Genomic DNA, 27355 nt, shown 5'->3' with positions numbered 1-27355 from the left:
AGTTCGCTCCAGTCATTGGCAGCAGAGAACTGGACTGAAAGGTGGCCGAAGGAGGAATCGGCTTTGGGGGTGACCAGTGAGATATACCTGCTGGAGCGCGTGCTACGGGTCTGGTGCTGCTATGGTGACCAGTGAGCTGAGATAAGGCGGGGCTTTACCTAGCAAAGACTTGTAGATGACCTGGAGCCAGTGGGTTTGGCGACGAGTATGAAGCGAGGGCCAGTCAACGAGAGCGTACAGGTCGCAGTGGTGGGTAGTATATGGGGCTTTGGTGACAAAACGGATGGCACTGTGATAGACTGCATCCAATTTGTTGAGTAGAGTGTTGGAGGCTATTTTGTAAATGACATCGCCGAAGTCGAGGATCGGTAGGATGGTCAGTTTTACGAGGGTATGTTTGGCAGCATGAGTGACGGATGCTTTGTTGTGAAATAGGAAGCCGATTCTAGATTTCATTTTGGATTAGAGATGTTTAATGTGAGTCTGGAAGGAGAGTTTACAGTCTAACCAGACACCTAGGTATTTGTAGATGTCCACATATTCTAAGTCAGAACCGTCCAGAGTAGTGATGCTGGACGGGCGAGCAGGTGCGGGCAATCGGTTGAAGAGCATGCATTTAGTTTTACTTGCATTTAAGAGCAGTTGGAGGCCACGGAATGAGAGTTGTATGGCATTGAAGCTTGTCTGGAGGTTAGTTAACACAGTGTCCAAAGAAGGGCCAGAAGTATACAGAATGGTGTCGTCCGCGTAGAGGTGGATCAGAGAATCACCCGCAGCAAGAGCGACATCATTGATATATACAGAGAAAAGAGTCGGCCCGAGAATTGAACCCTGTGGCACCCCCATAGAGACTGCCAGAGGTCCGGACAACAGGCCCTCCAATTTGACACACTGAACTCTATCAGAGAAGTAGTTGGTGAACCAGGCGATGGAATCATTTGAGAAACCAAGGCTATCGAGTCTGCCGATAAGAATGTGGTGATTGACAGAGTCGAAAGCCTTGGCCAGGTCGATGAATACGGTTGCACAGTATTGTCTCTTATCGATGGCGGTTATGATATCGTTCAGGACCTTGAGCGTGGCTGAGGTGCACCCATGACCAGCTCTGAAATCAGATTGCATAGCGGAGAAGGTACGGTGGGATTCGAAATGGTCGGTAATCTGTTTTAACTTGGCTTTCGAAGACCTTAGAAAGGCAGGGTAGGATAGATATAGGTCTGTAACAGTTTGGGTCTAGAGTGTCTCCCCCTTTCGAAGACCTTAGAAAGGCAGGGTAGGATAGATATAGGTCTGTAGCAGTTTGGGTCTAGAGTGTCTCCCCCTTTGAAGAGGGGGATGACCGCGGCTGCTTTCCAATGTATGGGGATCTCAGACGATACGAAAGAGAGGTTGAACAGGCTAGTAATAGGGGTTGCAACAATTTCGGCAGGTAATTTTAGAAAGAGAGGGTCCAGATTGTCTAGCCCGGCTGATGTTGCCGCTCTTTCAGAACATCAGCTATCTGGATTTGGGTGAAGGAGAAGCGGGGAGGCTTGGGCGAGTTGCTGTGGGGGGTACAGGGCTGTTGACCGGGGTAGGGTAAGCCAGGTGGAAAGCGTGGCTAGCCGTAGAAAAATGCTTATTGAAATTCTCAATTATAGTGGATTTATTGGTGGTGACAGAGTTTCCTATCCTCAATGCAGTGGGCAGCTGGGAGGAGGTGCTCTTATTCTCCATGAACTTTACATTGTCCCAGAACTTTTGGGAGTTTGTACTACAGGATGCACATTTCTGTTTGAAAAAGCTAGCCTTAGCTTTCCTAACTGCCTGTGTATATTGGTTCCTAACTTCCCTGAAAAGTTGCATATCACGGGGGGCTATTCGATGCTAATGCAGAACGCCACAGGATGAGGTATGACAGTGATGAATCAGTTGTAAGAAGGTTTTAAAGGGCCATGATGGGACCACTTTTACCTAAATCAGGTCAGATGGTTTAAAAAAACTGGGGGGAAAAACTCCTGGGGAGTTTGTAGCTGTCAAACTGCAGCTACAATACCTTATATTTGTTCATATGAATTATATTTAGACTAGATTAGGAGGGGGATTTCTTCTACCCAGACACAGAGACAACAACTGATAGACAATATAACTCACAGGGCTGAGCGTTATGCATGTTTGCATCATGCAGGCCTATGCAACTGTTGGACTTATACAACATTATAAACTGGGTGGTTCAAGGCCTGAATGCTGATTGGATGACAGCCGTAGTATATCAGACCTTATACCACGGGTATGACAAAACACATCTTTTTAATGCTCTAATTAAGTTGTTAACCAGTTTATAATAGCAATAAGGCACCTCGGGGGTTTGTGGTATATGGCCAATGTATCACGGGCTAAGGGCTGTACCCAGGCACTCTGCATTGCGTCGTGCTTAAGAACAACCATTAGCCGTTGTATATTGGCCATATACCAATATACATATCCTGTAGGTTCATGCTCTACAACATCCGCAGAGTACGACCCTGCCTCACACAGGAAGCGGCGCAGGTCCTAATCCAGGCACTTGTCATCTCCCGTCTGGATTACTGCAACTCGCTGTTGGCTGGGCTCCCTGCCTGTGCCATTAAACCCCTACAACTCATCCAGAACGCCGCAGCCCGTCTGGTGTTCAACCTTCCCAAGTTCTCTCACGTCACCCCGCTCCTCCGCTCTCTCCACTGGCTTCCAGTTGAAGCTCGCATCCGCTACAAGACCATGGTGCTTGCCTACGGAGCTGTGAGGGGAACGGCACCTCAGTACCTTCAGGCTCTGATCAGGCCCTACACCCAAACAAGGGCACTGCGTTCATCCACCTCTGGCCTGCTCGCCTCCCTACCACTGAGGAAGTACAGTTCCCGCTCAGCCCAGTCAAAACTGTTCGCTGCTCTGGCACCCCAATGGTGGAACAAACTCCCTCACGACGCCAGGACAGCGGAGTCAATCACCACCTTCCGGAGACACCTGAAACCCCACCTCTTCAAGGAATACCTAGGATAGGATAAAGTAATCCTTCTGACCCCCCCCCCCCCCCTTAAAAGATTTAGATGCACTATTGTAAAGTGGTTGTTCCACTGGATGTCATAAGGTGAATGCACCAATTTGTAAGTCGCTCTGGATAAGAGCGTCTGCTAAATTACTTAAATGTAAATGTAAATGTATACCACACCCCCTCGGGCCCTATTGCTTAATTAACTCACATCTGTCATCACTATTATGTGGACTGATACATTCCAGTTCATATTTTTGAATTGAAAACGTATAGGCAGCCTAGCCAGCCCAATTAAGAATATAAACCAAAATTTGATCACATTCATATTCTCTCCTGACACACAGATGGGTCGACCTCTACCTGAGATCAAATACATAACGTTTACCAATAAGTTACTCAAGACCAAATGGACAGCGCACATCGTCTGTATACAGCTGCTCTTATTTGTAGCCTACAGTTGATCAGACTGAAACATTGTCTCGTGTTTCATTCTATACAGAATGTCAGATATTTAAAGTTTAGGTGTGACCTAGGCAGCTACAACATTTATGTAATTCGTTTTTTTTTGTTGCTTGTGTTTTGTCCGGTAGTGATTATGTGTTATCATCTTTTCTAAATAAAAAAGTGGAAAGCCTACTTGAGCGCGCGTGAATTTTTTATACATTTAATTTAATTAAAGTAATTGAATGGATGATGCGATGGAAACTATTGAATTGATTTCGACATCCCAGAAAAAAAGACAGCAGAACGTAGTTCCATGTGTTCACGAAGTAAAGCGCCGTAACGTGCTATTACCGCTGCAAGCTCCTTGTTGTTGCCCTTGTTAGAGGAACTTTCCCTCTCGTCGTGTCCTTTAAAAGACAATTATTTCAGGTCCCCCCCAAAAAAACTCAGTGGTGTTTATAAACCGCTTGAGACAATCCCTGTTTCTTTGTACTTTTTCGTTGTGTTGCGCAGTTTGAATAAGCAGGTCTTAGTCATGATCGATGCGGCTTTTTCCCCAGAAGCTTGAATCTGATGTGGGCCCCCCAGAGAATGAAAGGGGGTTTTCAACAAAAAGTCAAACAACATTTTTCAGTAACGTAGGGGGCGAAAACTGCACACTGGAGCTGGCTGGTAGCTAGCTACTGCTTCTTGCTATTGATGTTAGCAAGGCAAAATGAACTGGACGTAAAAATACAGTTTTAAAACCAAGAAAACATGATGTAAAGGAAACGTCAAAGCTTTTTTGTACTAGTTCCAGTACATGGGTACAATCAGAGTAACAGTACATGGATACAATCAGAGTTACAGTACATGGGTACAATCAGAGGTACAGTACATGGGTACAATCAGAGTTACAGTACATGGGTACAATCAGAGTAACAGTACATGGATACAATCAGAGTTACAGTACATGGATACAATCAGAGTAACAGTACATGGGTACAATCAGAGTTACAGTACATGGGTACAATCAGAGTAACAGTACATGGATACAATCAGAGTTGGTCACTTTTTATTTTCAACAAGCAATTATTTTGTCATTCTTTGTTGCTTATAGTCTTACCTGGTACCCAGGCTACTGTAATCACTATAGCAGGCATACAGTACAGTAGTGACCAGTTTAGGTTTTGCCTGGTAATCAGGTTTGCTTGCCATCTCAACATCAAGCCAAATAGAGAGAGCTGGCTGTGTGCCCTACACTCTGCCTTCAGCCATTAGACCAATGGTGCAGTCCCAAATGGCAACCCTATTCTCTATATAGTGCACTTATTTTGACCCGGGCCCATAGGCTTCCATAGGGGTTCTGGTCAAAAAGTAGTTGTACTATATAGGGTGCCATTCTCTGGTCAAAAGTAGCTTGGGAAGCACTACTGCACAAAACAGCAACAGAAGGAGGATCCATTTGACAAATCCCTGTATTGCCTCCCTATGAAGAGAGCATCTGTTGTTTTCTGCTTGGCCACAGACTTTGGTATTCATGTCAAAGACAGAAATAGTTTCACTGGGATGGTCAGAGATGACATTACATCACCGTAGGAAGTCTTCTAATCATCACTGCCTTGACCATATTAGGACAGTCTATTGTGGGCAGAGGTGACTGTGAACCCGATTACCATAGCAGGCATACAGTACAGTAGGGACCATCTGCAGTTTTCTGCTGACAGAAATTGTTTCAATGGGATGGTCAGAGATGACATTACATCATCACAGGAAGTCTTCTATCATCACTGCCTTGACCATATTAGGTAATTTTTTTTGCTGCTTGTATTAAAGAGTATAAATACAATGTATATGCAGTGGTGGGAAAAAGTACCCTGTCGTCATACTTGAGTTAAAGTAAAGATACCTTAATAGAAAACTCAAGTAAAAGTGAAAGTCGGCCAGTAAAATACTACTTGAGTAAAAGTATTTGGTTTTAAATATACTTAAGTATCAAAAGTAAAAGTACACATAATTTCAAATGTTTTTATTTACGTAAAGCCAGGGGCACACTCCAACACTCAGACATAATTTACAAACAAAGCTTGTCTGTTTAGTGAGTCCGCCAGATCAGAGGCAGTAGGGAGGACCAGGGATGTTCTCTGTTTAGTGAGTCCGCCAGATCAGAGGCAGTAGGGAGGACCAGGGATGACCTCTTGATAAGCGTGTGCATTAGACCATTTTCCTGTCCTGCTGTAACGCTCGTCGTGGGTGGAAGAAGAGGACCAAAATGCAGCGTGGTATGTGTCCATGTCAATATTTAACGAATCAACTGAACACTGAAAATACAAAATAACAACGTGAAAGACAGAAACGAAAACGAAACAGTTCTGTATGGTGCAGACACACAACAGAAAATAATCACCCACAAAACACAATGAAAAACAGGCTACCTAAATATGGCTCCCAATCAGAGATAACGACTGACACCTGCCTCTGATTGAGAACCATACTAGGCCAAACACATAGAAATCTACCAACAGAACAAAACATAGAAAAACAACATAGAATGCCCACCCCAACTCACGCCCTGACCAAACTAAAATAAAGACATAACATAGGAACTAAGGTCAGAACGTGACACCTGCTCAGCATTCAAAAGGTAACAAGTACTTTTGGGTGTCAGGGGAATATGTATTGAGTAAAAAGTACACTACTTTCTTTAGGAATGTAGTGAAGTAAAAATAAAAGTAAAAGTTGTAAAAAAAATTGAAATAGTAAAGTAAAGTACAGATACCCCCCCAAAAAACGATTTAAGTAGTACTTTAAAGTATTTTTACTTAAGTACTTTACACCACTGTGTATATGTAGAATTATTGTGTACAAATAATGTTATAATAACAACCTGATAGTCTTACAACTTCAGCTCCTTCAATGGTCCATTCATAAAATTCAGAGCCCACGAACTAGTCTTGTATATCTGACGTCATCACAGAACAACCCCTTCACTGACAAGTTCAATAAGACAAACCAATCTCTGGTTCAATGTCCATCTGAGCCGTTTGAAAAGTGAAGATGTACTTTAAAGAAGTGTTAATGAATGCGTTCACAGAGAATAAGAAAGCCCTGCTGTTGGCTGGGGGTGCTGGTCTTACTGTTGTCGGACTGGGACTTGGCTATAAGTATTTTCTCAAACCGGAGAAAGTTGTCCGTGTGGGAGTTGTGTCACAGCTGCTCATTCACCCATTGAAATCGGGGAAAGCCGTGTCCGTGGCCCTTGCAGAATGTCAACAGATTGGTTTGAAGTACGGTGAGCTACAAGATCGGTCAGTAGCATTTATTTTCATAACGATAAATTCATGTTCAGGAGTTTAGGCTAATGTTGGCCGACACCGCTTGAATTGGTGACACATGTTGACACAAGTGATTATCAATGATTTATAGGCGTCAGTACTACTTTTACCCAATGTTATGACCACATAGATCAGAAACGAGTGAATGGCCATTGCAGTTCTCGAGTGGACGGTTTATTGACTCCAAACTCACAGGCCACAGTCTGGCCGTAGCCTACGCCAGATAACTCTGATAAAAAACAATCACAGCTACTTACTCACTGTCAGGACATGAAAAGAGAGCGAACAATGCCAGCATGGCAATATAACAGATACGCAGTGTCCAGCGCCCTGCCCTTAAATACATGTCATTTTGTCCTTGAAACATTTAATTGATACTGTACAATTCTATTCAGTCCTATGGCGGAGTGCCAATATGGTCGACCAGAGGCTTCAAAGCCTCTCAAAGTCCATTACATGTTGCATCAGCAATCCAGGGTTTATTATCATTGGTGATTATCATGTTGAACAAATTGCATGTTTGCAATTTCACCCACGACTGCGTGGCCATGCACGCCTCCAGCTCAATCATCAAGTTTGCGGCTATTATAAACTGGTTACCAACGTCATTAGAGGCATTCCCAGCCGCGTCCTCAGAGCATGCGCAGACCAGCTGGCTGGTGTGTTTAAGGACATATTCAATCAATCCTTATCCCAGTCTGCTGTTCCCACATGCTTCAAGAGGGCCACCATTGTTCCTGTTCCCAAGAAAGCTAAGGTAACCACAACAACAAATTGCAAGTTTGTCCGTTTTTGAATCAGGAGGCCCCCCTACGTGTCGTCATCCAAACGTGTCATGAAGGTTGTGGTTGGTTGTAACCCCCCCCCCCCCCCCCAGCGTTGCCAGGTCAGGAAGGTTGTGGTTGGTTGTAACCCCCCCCCCCCCCCAGAGTTGCCAGGTCAAGCAAACATGTCTAAAACCAATGGCCACTGAAAAGCTGCACAAAAGGCCTGAAAACGAGCCCAATTATTTTATTTTCACAGCAAGAGAGGAGTTGCCATATTTTATACAATAAACCCCCTTTTTCCCCCCACAACGTTATCGAGCTAATTAAGAATGAATATCATAGTCATAGTAACAACTTTAGAAGCAACATTTGTGTTCCCTCAAAATAATAATTATTGCAAGCTTTGAAATGACATTATAAAGGAATTTCAATATGTGGCAAGAGAAAATATAATTTGCCCTTATTAAACTCGCCAGATCATTTTCCATTAACGAATGTCCGTTTAACTCGTTGACTGCTATGATTAAGCAATAAGGCACGAGGGGGTATGGTATATGGCCAATATACCACGGCTAAGGGCTGTTGTTATGCATGACACAACGTGGGGTGCCTGGATACAGCCGTTAGCCGTGGTATATTGGCCATATACCACAATCTCCGGGCTGCATTATTGATTATATTGGCCATATACCACAAACCTCCCGAGGTGCCTTATTGCTGTTATAAACTGGTTACCAACGTCATTAGAGCAGTGAAAATAAATGTTTTGTCATACCCATGGTATACGGTCTGATATACCATGGCTTTCAGCCAATCAGCATTCAGGGCTCTAACCAGGTTTATAATTGTAAATAAATCCCCTTTGCGCATGTGGATAGCTATAGATAAATCCGACAGGAGAGTTTGAGTGATGAAAGTTGGATAGAGGATCTCAAAATCTCACGAGCAAGAAACACTTGGATGTTAAAAAAACATTTATTTTTTGGCTTTTTTTTCTGCCAATTGTGACGTTATTATGTGCCAGATTTTAAGACTACAAACCATTATAAAACGTCCCATTTGTGAGATTGACTTGTCATTTCAATAGGCATAGGCTATTGACTAAAATCTGGGTTTATGATTGTAATTCAGTTTTGCCATGGTTTAGAGTAGATAAAGGAAGGTAGCCTATAGCCTACAGGCCTACATCTAATTTCAGATAGTTTACAGTAACCTAGACAAGACAGTGTACCAGAACTTTTGGGAGTTTGTGCTACAGGGTGCAAATTTCTGTTTGTGCAAAGCTGTCATCGAGGCAAAGGGTGGTTACTTTGAAGAATCTCAAATATAAAATATATTTTGATTTGTTTAACACTTTTTTTGTTGTTTACTACATGATTCCATATGTGTTATTTCATAGTTTTGATGTCTTCACTATTATTCTACAATGTAGAAAATAGTAAAAATAAAGAAAAACCCTAGAATGAGCAGGCGTGTCCAAACTTTTGATTGGTACTGTATGTAGATAGTTTAGTGCCTAAAATAAGGGGATAAATACATGTCAATAGGACAGATACTTCAGAACAAACTTCCTTTTGGACTATCTGGTATTCAATGTAGTGAATCTGTTATTCAATGTGTTTCTATTGGCTAATAGCAGTAAGGACTGTCTGTTATTCAATGTGTTTCTATTGGCTAATAGCAGTAAGGACTATCTGTTATTCAATGTGTTTCTATTGGCTAATAGCAGTAAGGACTATATGTTATTCAATGTGTTGCTATTGGTTAATAGCAGTAAGGACTGTCTGTTATTCAATGTGTTTCTATTGGCTAATAGCAGTAAGGACTATCTGTTATTCAATGTGTTTCTATTGGCTAATAGCAGTAAGGACTGTCTGTTATTCAATGTGTTTCTATTGGCTAATAGCAGTAAGGACTATCTGTTATTCAATGTGTTTCTATTGGCTAATAGCAGTAAGGACTATCTGTTGTTCAATGTAGTGAATCTGTTAAATGTGTTTCTATTGGCTAATAGCAGTAATGCCAAATTCAATGTTTCACCTAATAAGGTTATGTATTCGTTGACACCTTAAGGGGTCTTAAAATTCAAAGTCAAATAGTCATACCAAGGATAATTTAGCTAACTTAAAACAATTACATATGTTAGCTTAGAACCCATCCCCCCTACCCTTGCTTAGACTCAAGGGTTAAAGGTTAACTACACCCAAAAATCAAAATTTCTCAGATTTTCCCCAGACCTCATGGTGTGGTTTAAGCGTTGTTGTGGACTTAAAATATCAAATTTGGTTGTTTTTCTATTTAGAAAAGTGTGATTCTTGTTTTAGAAAACCTGAAAAAAGAGAAATCCAAAACCTTGAAAAATGAAACCTACATTTATTTTTGAAGATAACATGGGCTATTTCCTTCATTTTTGTTTTTAATAAAATACATAATTTGAAGAACAAACATCATTGTGGCAATTCATATCTTGTAGTAAAACTGTATATAACACTTTCATCTCAAGAGAACAGACTAAATATTAACGGATAAATGTTCTCTTACTTAGAAAATAGTCTTAGTTATATAGGTCTAGACAATATCCAAAACTAACAATACATAGAATTTATACCATTTCAGTCATTTTAAATTGTAACATTGTGTCTTTCTTTCTACACAACATCACAACAAATGCTTCCAATCTGGCTAGGTGAACTTGATAAAGTTTTCAATCATTTCACTGTGTATTTCAGATAAAATCAATGCATTAGAATGTTCCAGAATAAAGCTTTACGCTGTAAACATATTGGATCTGTGTTAAGTAACAGACTGCTGCTTTACACTGTAAACATATTGGATCTGTATTAAGTAACAGACTGCAGCTTTACACTGTAAACACATTGGATCTGTTTTCAATAACAGACTGCAGCTTTACACTGTAAACATATTGGATCTGTATTAAGTAACAGACTGCTGCTTTACACTGTAAACATATTGGATCTGTTTTCAATAACAGACTGCTGCTTTACACTGTAAATATATTGGATCTGTATTAAGTAACAGACTGCTGCTTTACACTGTAAACATATTGGATCTGTATTAAGTAGCAGACTGCTGCTTTACACTGTAAACATATTGGATCTGTATTAAGTAACAGACTGCTGCTTTACACTGTAAACATATTGGATCTGTATTATGTAACAGACTGCTGCTTTACACTGTAAACATATTGGATCTGTATTATGTAACAGACTGCTGCTTTACACTGTAAACATATTGGATCTGTATTAGGTAACAGACTGCTGCTTTACACTGTAAACATATTGGATCTGTATTAGGTAACAGACTGCTGCTTTACACTGTAAACATATTGGATCTGTATTAAGCAACAGACTGCTGCTTTACACTGTAAACATATTGGATCTGTATTAGGTAACAGACTGCAGCTTTACACTGTAAACATATTGGATCTGTATTAAGTAACAGACTGCTGCTTTACACTGTAAACATATTGGATCTGTATTAGGTAACAGACTGCTGCTTTACACTGTAAACATATTGTACCTGTATTCAATAACAGACTGCAGCTTTACACTGTAAACACATTGGATCTGTATGAAGTAGCAGACTGCAGCTTCACACTGTAAACATATTGGATCTGTATTCAATAACAGACTGCTGCTTTACACTGTAAACATATTGGATCTGTATTAAGTAACAGACTGCTGCTTTACACTGTAAACATATTGGATCTGTATTAAGTAACAGACTGCAGCTTTACACTGTAAACATATTGGATCTGTATTATGTAACAGACTGCAGCTTTACACTGTAAACATATTGGATCTGTATTAAGTAACAGACTGCTGCTTTACACTGTAAACATATTGGATCTGTATTATGTAACAGACTGCTGCTTTACACTGTAAACATATTGGATCTGTATTAAGTAACAGACTGCTGCTTTACACTGTAAACATATTGGATCTGTATTAAGTAACAGACTGCTGCTTTACACTGTAAACATATTGGATCTGTATTATGTAACAGACTGCAGATTTACACTGTAAACATATTGGATCTGTATTAAGTAGCAGACTGCTGCTTTACTCTGTAAACATATTGGATCTGTATTAAGTAACAGACTGCTGCTTTACACTGTAAACATATTGGATCTGTATTATGTAACAGACTGCTGCTTTACACTGTAAACATATTGGATCTGTATTTAGTAACAGACTGCTGCTTTACACTGTAAACATATTGGATCTGTATTAAGTAACAAACTGCTGCTTTACACTGTACACATATTGGATCTGTATTATGTAACAGACTGCTGCTTTACACTGTAAACATATTGGATCTGTATTATGTAACAGACTGCAGCTTTACACTGTAAACATATTGGATCTGTATTAAGTAACAGACTGCTGCTTTACACTGTAAACATATTGGATCTGTATTAAGTAACAGACTGCTGCTTTACACTGTAAACATATTGGATCTGTATTAAGTAACAGACTGCAGCTTTACACTGTAAACATATTGGATCTGTATTAAGTAACAGACTGCTGCTTTACACTGTAAACATATTGGACCTGTGTTAAGTAACAGACTGCTGCTTTACACTGTAAACATATTGGACCTGTATTAAGTAACAGACTGCAGCTTTACACTGTAAACATATTGGATCTGTATTAAGTAACAGACTGCAGCTTTACACTGTAAACATATTGGATCTGTATTAAGTAACAGACTGCAGCTTTACACTGTAAACATATTGGATCTGTAATAAGTAACAGACTGCAGCTTTACACTGTAAACATATTGGATCTGTATTAAGTAACAGACTGCTGCTTTACACTGTAAACATATTGGATCTGTATTATGTAACAGACTGCTGCTTTACACTGTAAACATATTGGATCTGTATTAAGTAACAGACTGCTGCTTTACACTGTAAACATATTGGATCTGTATTAAGTAACAGACTGCTGCTTTACACTGTAAACATATTGGATCTGTATTAAGTAACAGACTGCTGCTTTACACTGTAAACATATTGGATCTGTATTATGTAACAGACTGCTGCTTTACACTGTAAACATATTGGATCTGTATTATGTAACAGACTGCTGCTTTACACTGTAAACATATTGGATCTGTATTAAGTAACAGACTGCTGCTTTACACTGTAAACATATTGGATCTGTATTATGTAACAGACTGCTGCTTTACACTGTAAACATATTGGATCTGTATTAAGTAACAGACTGCTGCTTTACACTGTAAACATATTGGATCTGTATTATGTAACACACTGCTGCTTTACACTGTAAACATATTGGATCTGTATTATGTAACAGACTGCTGCTTTACACTGTAAACATATTGGATCTGTATTAAGTAACAGACTGCTGCTTTACACTGTAAACATATTGGATCTGTATTAAGTAACAGACTGCTGCTTTACACTGTAAACATATTGGATCTGTATTAAGTAACAGACTGCTGCTTTACACTGTAAACATATTGGATTTGTATTAAGTAACAGACTGCTGCTTTACACTGTAAACATATTGGATCTGTATTAAGTAACAGACTGCTGCTTTACACTGTAAACATATTGGATCTGTATTAAGTAACAGACTGCTGCTTTACACTGTAAACATATTGGATCTGTATTAAGTAACAGACTGCTGCTTTACACTGTAAACATATTGGATCTGTATTATGTAACAGACTGCAGCTTTACACTGTAAACATATTGGATCTGTATTAAGTAACAGACTGCTGCTTTACACTGTAAACATATTGGATCTGTATTATGTAACAGACTGCAGATTTACACTGTAAACATATTGGATCTGTATTAAGTAACAGACTGCTGCTTTACACTGTAAACATATTGGATCTGTATTAAGTAACAGACTGCTGCTTTACACTGTAAACATATTGGATCTGTATTATGTAACAGACTGCTGCTTTACACTGTAAACATATTGGATCTGTATTAAGTAACAGACTGCTGCTTTACACTGTAAACATATTGGATCTGTATTAAGTAACAGACTGCTGCTTTACACTGTAAACATATTGGATCTGTGTTAAGTAGCAGACTGCTGCTTTACACTGTAAACATATTGGATCTGTATTATGTAACAGACTGCAGCTTTACACTGTAAACATATTGGATCTGTATTAAGTAACAGACTGCTGCTTTACACTGTAAACATATTGGATCTGTATTATGTAACAGACTGCAGATTTACACTGTAAACATATTGGATCTGTATTAAGTAACAGACTGCTGCTTTACACTGTAAACATATTGGATCTGTATTAAGTAACAGACTGTTGCTTTACACTGTAAACATATTGGATCTGTATTAAGTAACAGACTGCAGCTTTACACTGTAAACATATTGGATCTGTATTAAGTAACAGACTGCTGCTTTACACTGTAAACATATTGGATCTGTATTAAGTAACAGACTGCTGCTTTACACTGTAAACATATTGGATCTGTATTAAGTAACAGACTGCTGCTTTACACTGTAAACATATTGGATCTGTATTATGTAACAGACTGCAGCTTTACACTGTAAACATATTGGATCTGTATTAAGTAACAGACTGCTGCTTTACACTGTAAACATATTGGATCTGTATTATGTAACAGACTGCAGATTTACACTGTAAACATATTGGATCTGTATTAAGTAACAGACTGCTGCTTTACACTGTAAACATATTGGATCTGTATTAAGTAACAGACTGTTGCTTTACACTGTAAACATATTGGATCTGTATTAAGTAACAGACTGCAGCTTTACACTGTAAACATATTGGATCTGTATTAAGTAACAGACTGCTGCTTTACACTGTAAACATATTGGATCTGTATTAAGTAACAGACTGCTGCTTTACACTGTAAACATATTGGATCTGTATTAAGTAACAGACTGCTGCTTTACACTGTAAACATATTGGATCTGTATTATGTAACAGACTGCAGATTTACACTGTAAACATATTGGATCTGTATTAAGTAACAGACTGCTGCTTTACACTGTAAACATATTGGATCTGTATTATGTAACAGACTGCAGATTTACACTGTAAACATATTGGATCTGTATTAAGTAGCAGACTGCTGCTTTACTCTGTAAACATATTGGATCTGTATTAAGTAACAGACTGCTGCTTTACACTGTAAACATATTGGATCTGTATTATGTAACAGACTGCTGCTTTACACTGTAAACATATTGGATCTGTATTTAGTAACAGACTGCTGCTTTACACTGTAAACATATTGGATCTGTATTAAGTAACAAACTGCTGCTTTACACTGTACACATATTGGATCTGTATTATGTAACAGACTGCTGCTTTACACTGTAAACATATTGGATCTGTATTAAGTAAGAGACTGCTGCTTTACTCTGTAAACATATTGGATCTGTATTATGTAACAGACTGCTGCTTTACACTGTAAACATATTGGATCTGTATTATGTAACAGACTGCAGCTTTACACTGTAAACATATTGGATCTGTATTAAGTAACAGACTGCTGCTTTACACTGTAAACATATTGGATCTGTATTAAGTAACAGACTGCTGCTTTACACTGTAAACATATTGGATCTGTATTAAGTAACAGACTGCAGCTTTACACTGTAAACATATTGGATCTGTATTAAGTAACAGACTGCTGCTTTACACTGTAAACATATTGGATCTGTGTTAAGTAACAGACTGCTGCTTTACACTGTAAACATATTGGACCTGTATTAAGTAACAGACTGCAGCTTTACACTGTAAACATATTGGATCTGTATTAAGTAACAGACTGCTGCTTTACACTGTAAACATATTGGATCTGTATTATGTAACAGACTGCTGCTTTACACTGTAAACATATTGGACCTGTATTAAGTAACAGACTGCAGCTTTACACTGTAAACATATTGGATCTGTATTAAGTAACAGACTGCTGCTTTACACTGTAAACATATTGGATCTGTATTATGTAACAGACTGCTGCTTTACACTGTAAACATATTGGATCTGTATTAAGTAACAGACTGCAGCTTTACACTGTAAACATATTGGATCTGTATTATGTAACAGACTGCAGCTTTACACTGTAAACATATTGGATCTGTATTAAGTAACAGACTGCTGCTTTACACTGTAAACATATTGGACCTGTATTAAGTAACAGACTGCAGCTTTACACTGTAAACATATTGGATCTGTATTATGTAACAGACTGCAGCTTTACACTGTAAACATATTGGATCTGTATTAAGTAACAGACTGCTGCTTTACACTGTAAACATATTGGATCTGTATTAAGTAACAGACTGCTGCTTTACACTGTAAACATATTGGACCTGTATTAAGTAACAGACTGCAGCTTTACACTGTAAACATATTGGATCTGTATTAAGTAACAGACTGCTGCTTTACACTGTAAACATATTGGATCTGTATTATGTAACAGACTGCAGATTTACACTGTAAACATATTGGATCTGTATTAAGTAACAGACTGCTGCTTTACACTGTAAACATATTGGATCTGTATTAAGTAACAGACTGTTGCTTTACACTGTAAACATATTGGATCTGTATTAAGTAACAGACTGCAGCTTTACACTGTAAACATATTGGATCTGTATTAAGTAACAGACTGCTGCTTTACACTGTAAACATATTGGATCTGTATTAAGTAACAGACTGCTGCTTTACACTGTAAACATATTGGATCTGTATTAAGTAACAGACTGCTGCTTTACACTGTAAACATATTGGATCTGTATTATGTAACAGACTGCAGATTTACACTGTAAACATATTGGATCTGTATTAAGTAACAGACTGCTGCTTTACACTGTAAACATATTGGATCTGTATTATGTAACAGACTGCAGATTTACACTGTAAACATATTGGATCTGTATTAAGTAGCAGACTGCTGCTTTACTCTGTAAACATATTGGATCTGTATTAAGTAACAGACTGCTGCTTTACACTGTAAACATATTGGATCTGTATTATGTAACAGACTGCTGCTTTACACTGTAAACATATTGGATCTGTATTTAGTAACAGACTGCTGCTTTACACTGTAAACATATTGGATCTGTATTAAGTAACAAACTGCTGCTTTACACTGTACACATATTGGATCTGTATTATGTAACAGACTGCTGCTTTACACTGTAAACATATTGGATCTGTATTAAGTAAGAGACTGCTGCTTTACTCTGTAAACATATTGGATCTGTATTATGTAACAGACTGCTGCTTTACACTGTAAACATATTGGATCTGTATTATGTAACAGACTGCAGCTTTACACTGTAAACATATTGGATCTGTATTAAGTAACAGACTGCTGCTTTACACTGTAAACATATTGGATCTGTATTAAGTAACAGACTGCTGCTTTACACTGTAAACATATTGGATCTGTATTAAGTAACAGACTGCAGCTTTACACTGTAAACATATTGGATCTGTATTAAGTAACAGACTGCTGCTTTACACTGTAAACATATTGGATCTGTGTTAAGTAACAGACTGCTGCTTTACACTGTAAACATATTGGACCTGTATTAAGTAACAGACTGCAGCTTTACACTGTAAACATATTGGATCTGTATTAAGTAACAGACTGCTGCTTTACACTGTAAACATATTGGATCTGTATTATGTAACAGACTGCTGCTTTACACTGTAAACATATTGGACCTGTATTAAGTAACAGACTGCAGCTTTACACTGTAAACATATTGGATCTGTATTAAGTAACAGACTGCTGCTTTACACTGTAAACATATTGGATCTGTATTATGTAACAGACTGCTGCTTTACACTGTAAACATATTGGATCTGTATTAAGTAACAGACTGCAGCTTTACACTGTAAACATATTGGATCTGTATTATGTAACAGACTGCAGCTTTACACTGTAAACATATTGGATCTGTATTAAGTAACAGACTGCTGCTTTACACTGTAAACATATTGGACCTGTATTAAGTAACAGACTGCAGCTTTACACTGTAAACATATTGGATCTGTATTATGTAACAGACTGCAGCTTTACACTGTAAACATATTGGATCTGTATTAAGTAACAGACTGCTGCTTTACACTGTAAACATATTGGATCTGTATTAAGTAACAGACTGCTGCTTTACACTGTAAACATATTGGACCTGTATTAAGTAACAGACTGCAGCTTTACACTGTAAACATATTGGATCTGTATTAAGTAACAGACTGCTGCTTTACACTGTAAACATATTGGATCTGTATTATGTAACAGACTGCTGCTTTACACTGTAAACATATTGGACCTGTATTAAGTAACAGACTGCAGCTTTACACTGTAAGCATATTGGATCTGTATTAAGTAACAGACTGCTGCTTTACACTGTAAACATATTGGATCTGTATTATGTAACAGACTGCTGCTTTACACTGTAAACATATTGGATCTGTATTAAGTAACAGACTGCAGCTTTACACTGTAAACATATTGGATCTGTATTATGTAACAGACTGCAGCTTTACACTGTAAACATATTGGATCTGTATTAAGTAACAGACTGCTGCTTTACACTGTAAACATATTGGACCTGTATTAAGTAACAGACTGCAGCTTTACACTGTAAACATATTGGATCTGTATTATGTAACAGACTGCAGCTTTACACTGTAAACATATTGGATCTGTATTAAGTAACAGACTGCTGCTTTACACTGTAAACATATTGGATCTGTATTAAGTAACAGACTGCTGCTTTACTCTTCAGCGTGGCGTGTTTCAGTGCTGCGTAGGACTGGGCAATACTCAGAAAGTATTCAGACCCCTTGACTTTTTCCAGATTTTGTTACATTACAGCTTAATTCTAGAATGGATGAAATAGTTTCTTTCCCCCTCGTCAATCTACACACAATACCCCATAATGGGAGGTGAGGGCACTCGGATTGTGGCGTCAGGAAAACAACCTCTCACTCAACGTCAACAAAACAAAGGAGATGATCGTGGACTTCAGGAAACAGCAGAAGGAGCACCCCCCCGATCCACATCAAACGGGACAGTACTGGAGAAGATGGAAAGTTAAGTTCCTCGACGTACAGTAGACATCACGGACAAACTGAAATGGTCCACCCACACAGAGAGTGTGGTGAAGGCGGCACAACAGCGCCTCTTCAACCTCAGGAGGCTTAAGACATTTGGCTTGTCACTCAAAACACTCACAAACTTCTACAGAAGCACAATTGAGAGCATCCTTTTACTGAGGAGTGGCTTCCGTCTGGCCACTCTACCATAAAGGCCTGATTGGTGGAGTGCTGCAGAGATGGTTGTCCTTCTTGAAGGTTCTACCATCTCCACAGAGGAACTCTGGAGCTCTGTCAGACTGACCCTGACTGTGGCCCTTTTCCCCCGATTGCTCAGTTTGGCCGGGCGGCCAGCTCTAGGAAGAGTCTTGGTGGTTCCAAACTTCTTCCATTTAAGAAGGATGGAGGCCACTGGGTTCTTGGGGTGCTTCAAAGCTGCAGAAATGTTTTGGTGCCCTTCCCCAGATCTGTGCCTCGACATAATCCTGTCTCTGAGCTCTACGGACAATTCCGTCGACCTTATTGCTTGGTTTTTGCTCTGACACGCACTGTCAACTGTGGGACCTTAAATAGACAGGTGTGTGTCTTTCCAAATCATGTCCAATCCACCGGTGGACTCCAATCAAGTTGTAGAAACATCTGAAGGATGATCAATGGAAACAGGATGCACCTGAGTTCAACTTAGAGTCTCATATCAAAGGGTCTGAATACTTATGTAAACAAGGTATTATTATTTATTTTTTATACATTTGTAAAAATGTCTAAAAACCTGTTTTCGCTTTGTCATTATAGGGTATTGTGTCCATTTTATTCAATTTTAGAATAAGGCTGTAAAATAACAAAATGTGGAAAAAGTCAAAGGGTCTGAATACTTTCTGAATGCACTGTATATCGGAATTCATTCAAATGTATGTTTTTGTACGATATTACAAATGCCTGTATCGCAAGAATCAAGATTTTGTTATTTTTAGTTTTTCTGGGTGTTTACGTCCGCTTGTTCTCATGCTGTCTTTTTTGGTCTCGTCTCCTTCGCTCAACAGTGCACCTTCACATTTACACCAGAGATCTGAATATAATGACAAGATGCTCATGTCTCCTTCACTCCTCAGTGCACCTTCACATTTACACCAGAGATCTGAATATAATGACAAGATGCTCATGTCTCCTTCGCTCCTCAGTGCACCTTCACATTTACACCAGAGATCTGAATATAATGACAAGATGGTCTCGTCTCCTTCGCTCAACAGTGCACCTTCACATTTACACCAGAGATCTGAATATAATGACAAGATGCTCATGTCTCTGCCCAAAGGCAGGAAGGCAGGCGACAAGCTTCTTGACTTTTTTCTTTCTTTCTTCTGCACATTTTAGCCTTTTATTGTAACCAGCACAAGGTGCACCTCTGTAAGGATCATGCTGTTTAATCAGCTTCTTGATATACCACACCTGTCAGGTGGATGGATTATCTTGGCAAAAGAGAAATGCTCACTAAGAGAGATGTAAACAAATTTGTGCACAAAATTTGAAATAAAAAAGCTTTTTGTGCGTCTGGAACATTTCTGTGATCTTTTATTTCAGCTCATGAAACATGGGACATGTTGCATTTATATTCAGTGTACAGTACCAGTCAAAAGTTTGGACACACCTACTCATTCCAGGGTTTTCTTTATTTGTACTATTTTCTACATTGTAGAATAATAGTGAAGACATCAAAACTATGAAATAACACATATGGAATCATGTAGTAACCAAAACAAAGTGTAAAATCAAAATATATTTGATATTCTTCAAAGTAGCCACGCTTTGCCTTGACGACAGCGTTAACCAATCGGGAGGCCCCGTGGACAGTTATTCTAACATCTTCAAACTTGCGTGTTTTGATGAATTACCATATTCTGAATGTGATTTCTGTCATTCTGAGCACCGTGGGTGGATGTCCTAATCAGGTTACCCTGAACACCGTGGGTGGACGCCCTAATCAGGTTACTCTGAGCACCGTGGGTGGACGCCCTAATCAGGTTACTCTGAGCACCGTGGGGGGACGCCCTAATCAGATTACCCTGAGCACCGTGGGTGGACGCCCTAATCAGGTTACTCTGAGCACCGTGGGTGGACGCCCTAACCAGGTTACTCTGAGCACCGTGGGTGGACGCCCTAACCAGGTTACCCTGAGCACCGTGGGTGGACGCCCTAATCAGGTTACTCTGAGCACCGTGGGTGGACGCCCTAACCAGGTTACTCTGAGCACCGTGGGTGGACGCCCTAACCAGGTTACACACCCAGTGGATAAGGGTCCTGTTACACTTCCTCAAATGTAAATTATAATGTTGCCGATCAAGGCAGAGAACGCTGCACTGTGCCTGTCGTACACAGCTACTGTAAGATGAATTCACTAAACTAACTGTAAGTCACTCTGGATAATGCTGTGTTTTTGCTGCAGGCACTGGCTGGTGATCACTGAGGATGGTCATTTCGTGACGGGCAGACAGGAGCCTCGCCTTGTTCTGGTGTCTCTGACCAGCGAGGGGGGGCAGACGTGTCTGAACGGACCAGACATGGAGGAGCTCAGGTTCCCCCTACTGCAGCCCGACAACCCTGTCATCGACTGCAGGTATGTGTTACTAATGACATTCCACTGGCTTTGAGTGAAGCCAGAGTGTCTTTGTATGCGGATGACTCAACACTATACACGTCAGCTACTACAGAGACTGAAATGACTGCAACACTCAACAAAGAGCTGCAGTTAGTTTCAGAGTGGGTGGCAAGGAATAAATTTGTCCTAAATATTTAAAAAACTAAAAGCGTTGTATTTGGGACAAATCATTCACTAAACCTTAAACTTCAACTAAATCTTGTAATGAATAATGTGGAAATTGAGCAAGTTGAGGTGACTAAACTGCTTGGGGGTAACCCGGGATTGTAAACTGTTATGGTCGAAACATATTGATACAACAGTAGCTAAGATGGGGAGAAGTTTGTCCATAATAAAGCATTGCTCTGCCTTCTCAACAGCACTATCAACAAGGCAGGTCCTACAGGCCCTAGTTTTGTTGCACCTTATGGAACAGTGGGGACTGTGAAGCAACACAAACATTGGTACAGACACACACACACACACACACACACACACACACACACACACACACACACACACACACATAATAACATACACACACGTACACATGGATTACAAACATGTACACACACATATATATATATATATACAGTATATATACACACACACACACACACACATGATAACATACACACATGGATTTTGTGTTGTAGAGTTAGGGGCCTGTCGGCACACACGTAATGTGTTGTGAAGTCGGTTGTGACATGTCTTGTAGTTTGGGCTGTCCGCGACTAAAATAAAATCTTGGTCGAACAAGAGTCGTCTATTCTTTCCGAAATTTTCAAACGTGTATTTTTCTATATAGTGTCTAAACTCTTCTGTCTGTGCCAACAGGAAGTGTCTAAACTCTTCTGTCTGTGTCAACAGGAAGTGTCTAAACTCTTCTGTCTGTGTCAACAGGAAGTGTCTAAACTCTTCTGTCTGTGTCAACAGGAAGTGTCTAAACCCTTCTGTCTGTGTCAACAGGAAGTGTCTAAACTCTTCTGTCTGTGTCAACAGGAAGTGTCTAAACTCTTCTGTCTGTGTCAACAGGAAGTGTCTAAACTCTTCTGTCTGTGTCAACAGGAAGTGTCTAAACTCTTCTGTCTGTGTCAACAGGAAGTGTCTAACGCTTCTGTCTGTGTCAACAGGAAGTGTCTAAACTCTTCTGTCTGTGTCAACAGGAAGTGTCTAAACCCTTCTGTCTGTGTCAACAGGAAGTGTCTTAACTCTTCTGTCTGTGTCAGCAGGAAGTGTCTAAACTCTTCTGTCTGTGTCAACAGGAAGTGTCTAAACTCTTCTGTCTGTGTCAACAGGAAGTGTCTTAACTCTTCTGTCTGTGTCAACAGGAAGTGTCTAAACTCTTCTGTCTGTGTCAACAGGAAGTGTCTAAACTCTTCTGTCTGTGTCAACAGGAAGTGTCTAAACTCTTCTGTCTGTGTCAACAGGAAGTGTCTAAACTCTTCTGTCTGTGTCAACAGGAAGTGTCTAAACTCTTCTGTCTGTGTCAGCAGGAAGTGTCTAAACTCTTCTGTCTGTGTCAACAGGAAGTGTCTAAACTCTTCTGTCTGTGTCAACAGGAAGTGTCTAAACTCTTCTGTCTGTGTCAACAGGAAGTGTCTAAACTCTTCTGTCTGTGTCAACAGGAAGTGTCTAAACTCTTCTGTCTGTGTCAACAGGAAGTGTCTAAACTCTTCTGTCTGTGTCAGCAGGAAGTGTCTAAACTCTTCTGTCTGTGTCAACAGGAAGTGTATAAACTCTTCTGTCTGTGTCAGCAGGAAGTGTATAAACTCTTCTGTCTGTGTCAACAGGAAGTGTCTAAACTCTTCTGTCTGTGTCAGCAGGAAGTGTCTAAACTCTTCTGTCTGTGTCAACAGGAAGTGTATAGACTCTTCTGTCTGTGTCAACAGGAAGTGTATAAACTCTTCTGTCTGTGTCAACAGGAAGTGTCTAAACTCTTCTGTCTGTGTCAGCAGGAAGTGTCTAAACTCTTCTGTCTGTGTCAACAGGAAGTGTCTAAACTCTTCTGTCTGTGTCAGCAGGAAGTGTCTAAACTCTTCTGTCTGTGTCAACAGGAAGTGTCTAAACTCTTCTGTCTGTGTCAACAGGAAGTGTCTAAACTCTTCTGTCTGTGTCAACAGGAAGTGTCTAAACTCTTCTGTCTGTGTCAGCAGGAAGTGTCTAAACTCTTCTGTCTGTGTCAACAGGAAGTGTCTAAACTCTTCTGTCTGTGTCAACAGGAAGTGTCTAAACTCTTCTGTCTGTGCCAACAGGAAGTGTATAAACTCTTCTGTCTGTGTCAGCAGGAAGTGTATAAACTCTTCTGTCTGTGTCAACAGGAAGTGTCTAAACTCTTCTGTCTGTGTCAGCAGGAAGTGTCTAAACTCTTCTGTCTGTGTCAACAGGAAGTGTATAAACTCTTCTGTCTGTGTCAACAGGAAGTGTCTAAACTCTTCTGTCTGTGTCAGCAGGAAGTGTCTAAAATCTTCTGTCTGTGTCAACAGGAAGTGTCTAAACTCTTCTGTCTGTGTCAACAGGAAGTGTCTAAACTCTTCTGTCTGTGTCAGCAGGAAGTGTCTAAACTCTTCTGTCTGTGTCAACAGGAAGTGTCTAAACTCTTCTGTCTGTGTCAACAGGAAGTGTCTAAACTCTTCTGTCTGTGTCAACAGGAAGTGTCTAAACTCTTCTGTCTGTGTCAACAGGAAGTGTCTAAACTCTTCTGTCTGTGTCAACAGGAAGTGTCTAAACCCTTCTGTCTGTGTCAACAGGAAGTGTCTAAACTCTTCTGTCTGTGTCAACAGGAAGTGTCTAAACTCTTCTGTCTGTGTCAACAGGAAGTGTCTAAACTCTTCTGTCTGTGTCAACAGGAAGTGTCTAAACTCTTCTGTCTGTGTCAACAGGAAGTGTCTAAACTCTTCTGTCTGTGTCAACAGGAAGTGTCTAACGCTTCTGTCTGTGTCAACAGGAAGTGTCTAAACTCTTCTGTCTGTGTCAACAGGAAGTGTCTAAACCCTTCTGTCTGTGTCAACAGGAAGTGTCTTAACTCTTCTGTCTGTGTCAGCAGGAAGTGTCTAAACTCTTCTGTCTGTGTCAACAGGAAGTGTCTAAACTCTTCTGTCTGTGTCAACAGGAAGTGTCTTAACTCTTCTGTCTGTGTCAACAGGAAGTGTCTAAACTCTTCTGTCTGTGTCAACAGGAAGTGTCTAAACTCTTCTGTCTGTGTCAACAGGAAGTGTCTAAACTCTTCTGTCTGTGTCAACAGGAAGTGTCTAAACTCTTCTGTCTGTGTCAACAGGAAGTGTCTAAACTCTTCTGTCTGTGTCAGCAGGAAGTGTCTAAACTCTTCTGTCTGTGTCAACAGGAAGTGTCTAAACTCTTCTGTCTGTGTCAACAGGAAGTGTCTAAACTCTTCTGTCTGTGTCAACAGGAAGTGTCTAAACTCTTCTGTCTGTGTCAACAGGAAGTGTCTAAACTCTTCTGTCTGTGTCAGCAGGAAGTGTCTAAACTCTTCTGTCTGTGTCAACAGGAAGTGTATAAACTCTTCTGTCTGTGTCAGCAGGAAGTGTATAAACTCTTCTGTCTGTGTCAACAGGAAGTGTCTAAACTCTTCTGTCTGTGTCAGCAGGAAGTGTCTAAACTCTTCTGTCTGTGTCAACAGGAAGTGTATAAACTCTTCTGTCTGTGTCAACAGGAAGTGTATAAACTCTTCTGTCTGTGTCAACAGGAAGTGTCTAAACTCTTCTGTCTGTGTCAGCAGGAAGTGTCTAAACTCTTCTGTCTGTGTCAACAGGAAGTGTCTAAACTCTTCTGTCTGTGTCAGCAGGAAGTGTCTAAACTCTTCTGTCTGTGTCAACAGGAAGTGTCTAAACTCTTCTGTCTGTGTCAACAGGAAGTGTCTAAACTCTTCTGTCTGTGTCAACAGGAAGTGTCTAAACTCTTCTGTCTGTGTCAGCAGGAAGTGTCTAAACTCTTCTGTCTGTGTCAACAGGAAGTGTCTAAACTCTTCTGTCTGTGTCAACAGGAAGTGTCTAAACTCTTCTGTCTGTGCCAACAGGAAGTGTATAAACTCTTCTGTCTGTGTCAGCAGGAAGTGTATAAACTCTTCTGTCTGTGTCAACAGGAAGTGTCTAAACTCTTCTGTCTGTGTCAGCAGGAAGTGTCTAAACTCTTCTGTCTGTGTCAACAGGAAGTGTATAAACTCTTCTGTCTGTGTCAACAGGAAGTGTCTAAACTCTTCTGTCTGTGTCAGCAGGAAGTGTCTAAAATCTTCTGTCTGTGTCAACAGGAAGTGTCTAAACTCTTCTGTCTGTGTCAACAGGAAGTGTCTAAACTCTTCTGTCTGTGTCAGCAGGAAGTGTCTAAACTCTTCTGTCTGTGTCAACAGGAAGTGTCTAAACTCTTCTGTCTGTGTCAACAGGAAGTGTCTAAACTCTTCTGTCTGTGTCAACAGGAAGTGTCTTAACTTTTCTGTCTGTGTCAGCAGGAAGTGTCTAAACTCTTCTGTCTGTGTCAGCGGGAAGTGTCTAAACTCTTCTGTCTGTGTCAACGGGAAGTGTCTAAGCTCTTCTGTCTGTGTCAACGGGAAGTGTCTAAACTCTTCTGTCTGTGTCAGCAGGAAGTGTCTAAACTCTTCTGTCTGTGTCAACAGGAAGTGTCTTAACTCTTCTGTCTGTGTCAACAGGAAGTGTCTAAACTCTTCTGTCTGTGTCAGCAGGAAGTGTCTAAACTCTTCTGTCTGTGTCAACAGGAAGTGTCTAAACTCTTCTGTCTGTGTCAACAGGAAGTGTCTAAACTCTTCTGTCTGTGTCAACAGGAAGTGTCTAAACTCTTCTGTCTGTGTCAACAGGAAGTGTCTAAACTCTTCTGTCTGTGTCAGCAGGAAGTGTCTAAACTCTTCTGTCTGTGTCAGCAGGAAGTGTCTAAACTCTTCTGTCTGTGTCAGCAGGAAGTGTCTAAACTCTTCTGTCTGTGTCAACAGGAAGTGTCTAAACTCTTCTGTCTGTGTCAACAGGAAGTGTCTAAACTCTTCTGTCTGTGTCAACAGGAAGTGTCTAAACTCTTCTGTCTGTGTCAGCAGGACGTGTCTAAACTCTTCTGTCTGTGTCAGCAGGACGTGTCTAAACTCTTCTGTCTGTGTCAGCAGGAAGTGTCTAAACTCTTCTGTCTGTGTCAACAGGAAGTGTCTAAACTCCTCTGTCTGTGTCAGCAGGACGTGTCTAAACTCTTCTGTCTGTGTCAACAGGAAGTGTCTAAACTCTTCTGTCTGTGTCAACAGGAAGTGTCTAAACTCTTCTGTCTGTGTCAACAGGAAGTGTCTAAACTCTTCTGTCTGTGTCAACAGGAAGTGTCTTAACTCTTCTGTCTGTGTCAACAGGAAGTGTCTAAACTCTTCTGTCTGTGTCAGCAGGAAGTGTCTAAACTCTTCTGTCTGTGTCAACAGGAAGTGTCTAAACTCTTCTGTCTGTGTCAACAGGAAGTGTCTAAACTCTTCTGTCTGTGTCAACAGGAAGTGTCTAAACTCTTCTGTCTGTGTCAGCAGGAAGTGTCTAAACTCTTCTGTCTGTGTCAACAGGAAGTGTCTAAACTCTTCTGTCTGTGTCAACAGGAAGTGTCTAAACTCTTCTGTCTGTGTCAACAGGAAGTGTCTAAACTCTTCTGTCTGTGTCAACAGGAAGTGTCTAAACTCTTCTGTCTGTGTCAGCAGGAAGTGTCTAAACTCTTCTGTCTGTGTCAGCAGGAAGTGTCTAAACTCTTCTGTCTGTGTCAGCAGGAAGTGTCTAAACTCTTCTGTCTGTGTCAACAGGAAGTGTCTAAACTCTTCTGTCTGTGTCAACAGGAAGTGTCTAAACTCTTCTGTCTGTGTCAACAGGAAGTGTCTAAACTCTTCTGTCTGTGTCAGCAGGACGTGTCTAAACTCTTCTGTCTGTGTCAGCAGGAAGTGTCTAAACTCTTCTGTCTGTGTCAACAGGAAGTGTCTAAACTCCTCTGTCTGTGTCAGCAGGACGTGTCTAAACTCTTCTGTCTGTGTCAACAGGAAGTGTCTAAACTCTTCTGTCTGTGTCAGCAGGAAGTGTCTAAACTC

The 27355-nt window shown here is 40.2% G+C and overlaps 1 protein-coding gene and 1 long non-coding RNA gene across 2 annotated transcripts in view; one reads left to right on the top strand and one right to left on the bottom strand.

The window, feature by feature from the left end:
* Positions 1-5447: 5447 nt before the first annotated feature.
* Positions 5448-6417, bottom strand: LOC139563552 (uncharacterized). The gene is made up of 2 exons (XR_011672585.1): positions 6321-6417; positions 5448-5754 (listed from the first exon to the last, which is right to left on the bottom strand). It is a non-coding gene; the product is annotated as an uncharacterized lncRNA (long non-coding RNA).
* The window catches only part of marc1 (mitochondrial amidoxime reducing component 1), a 47027-nt gene continuing 26075 nt past the window's right edge, over positions 6404-27355 (top strand). Inside the window, exons 1-2 of the mRNA XM_071382317.1 lie at positions 6404-6741; positions 21100-21270. Of these exons, the coding sequence (XP_071238418.1) occupies positions 6491-6741; positions 21100-21270 (422 nt within the window). The 5' untranslated portion in view covers positions 6404-6490. The remainder of the gene's footprint in view (positions 6742-21099; positions 21271-27355) is intronic.

Source organism: Salvelinus alpinus, chromosome 34 (genome assembly GCF_045679555.1).
Source record: "Salvelinus alpinus chromosome 34, SLU_Salpinus.1, whole genome shotgun sequence".
In the NCBI taxonomy this organism is placed as follows: Eukaryota; Metazoa; Chordata; class Actinopteri; order Salmoniformes; family Salmonidae; genus Salvelinus; species Salvelinus alpinus.
This window is presented reverse-complemented; position numbering and strand designations above follow the sequence as displayed.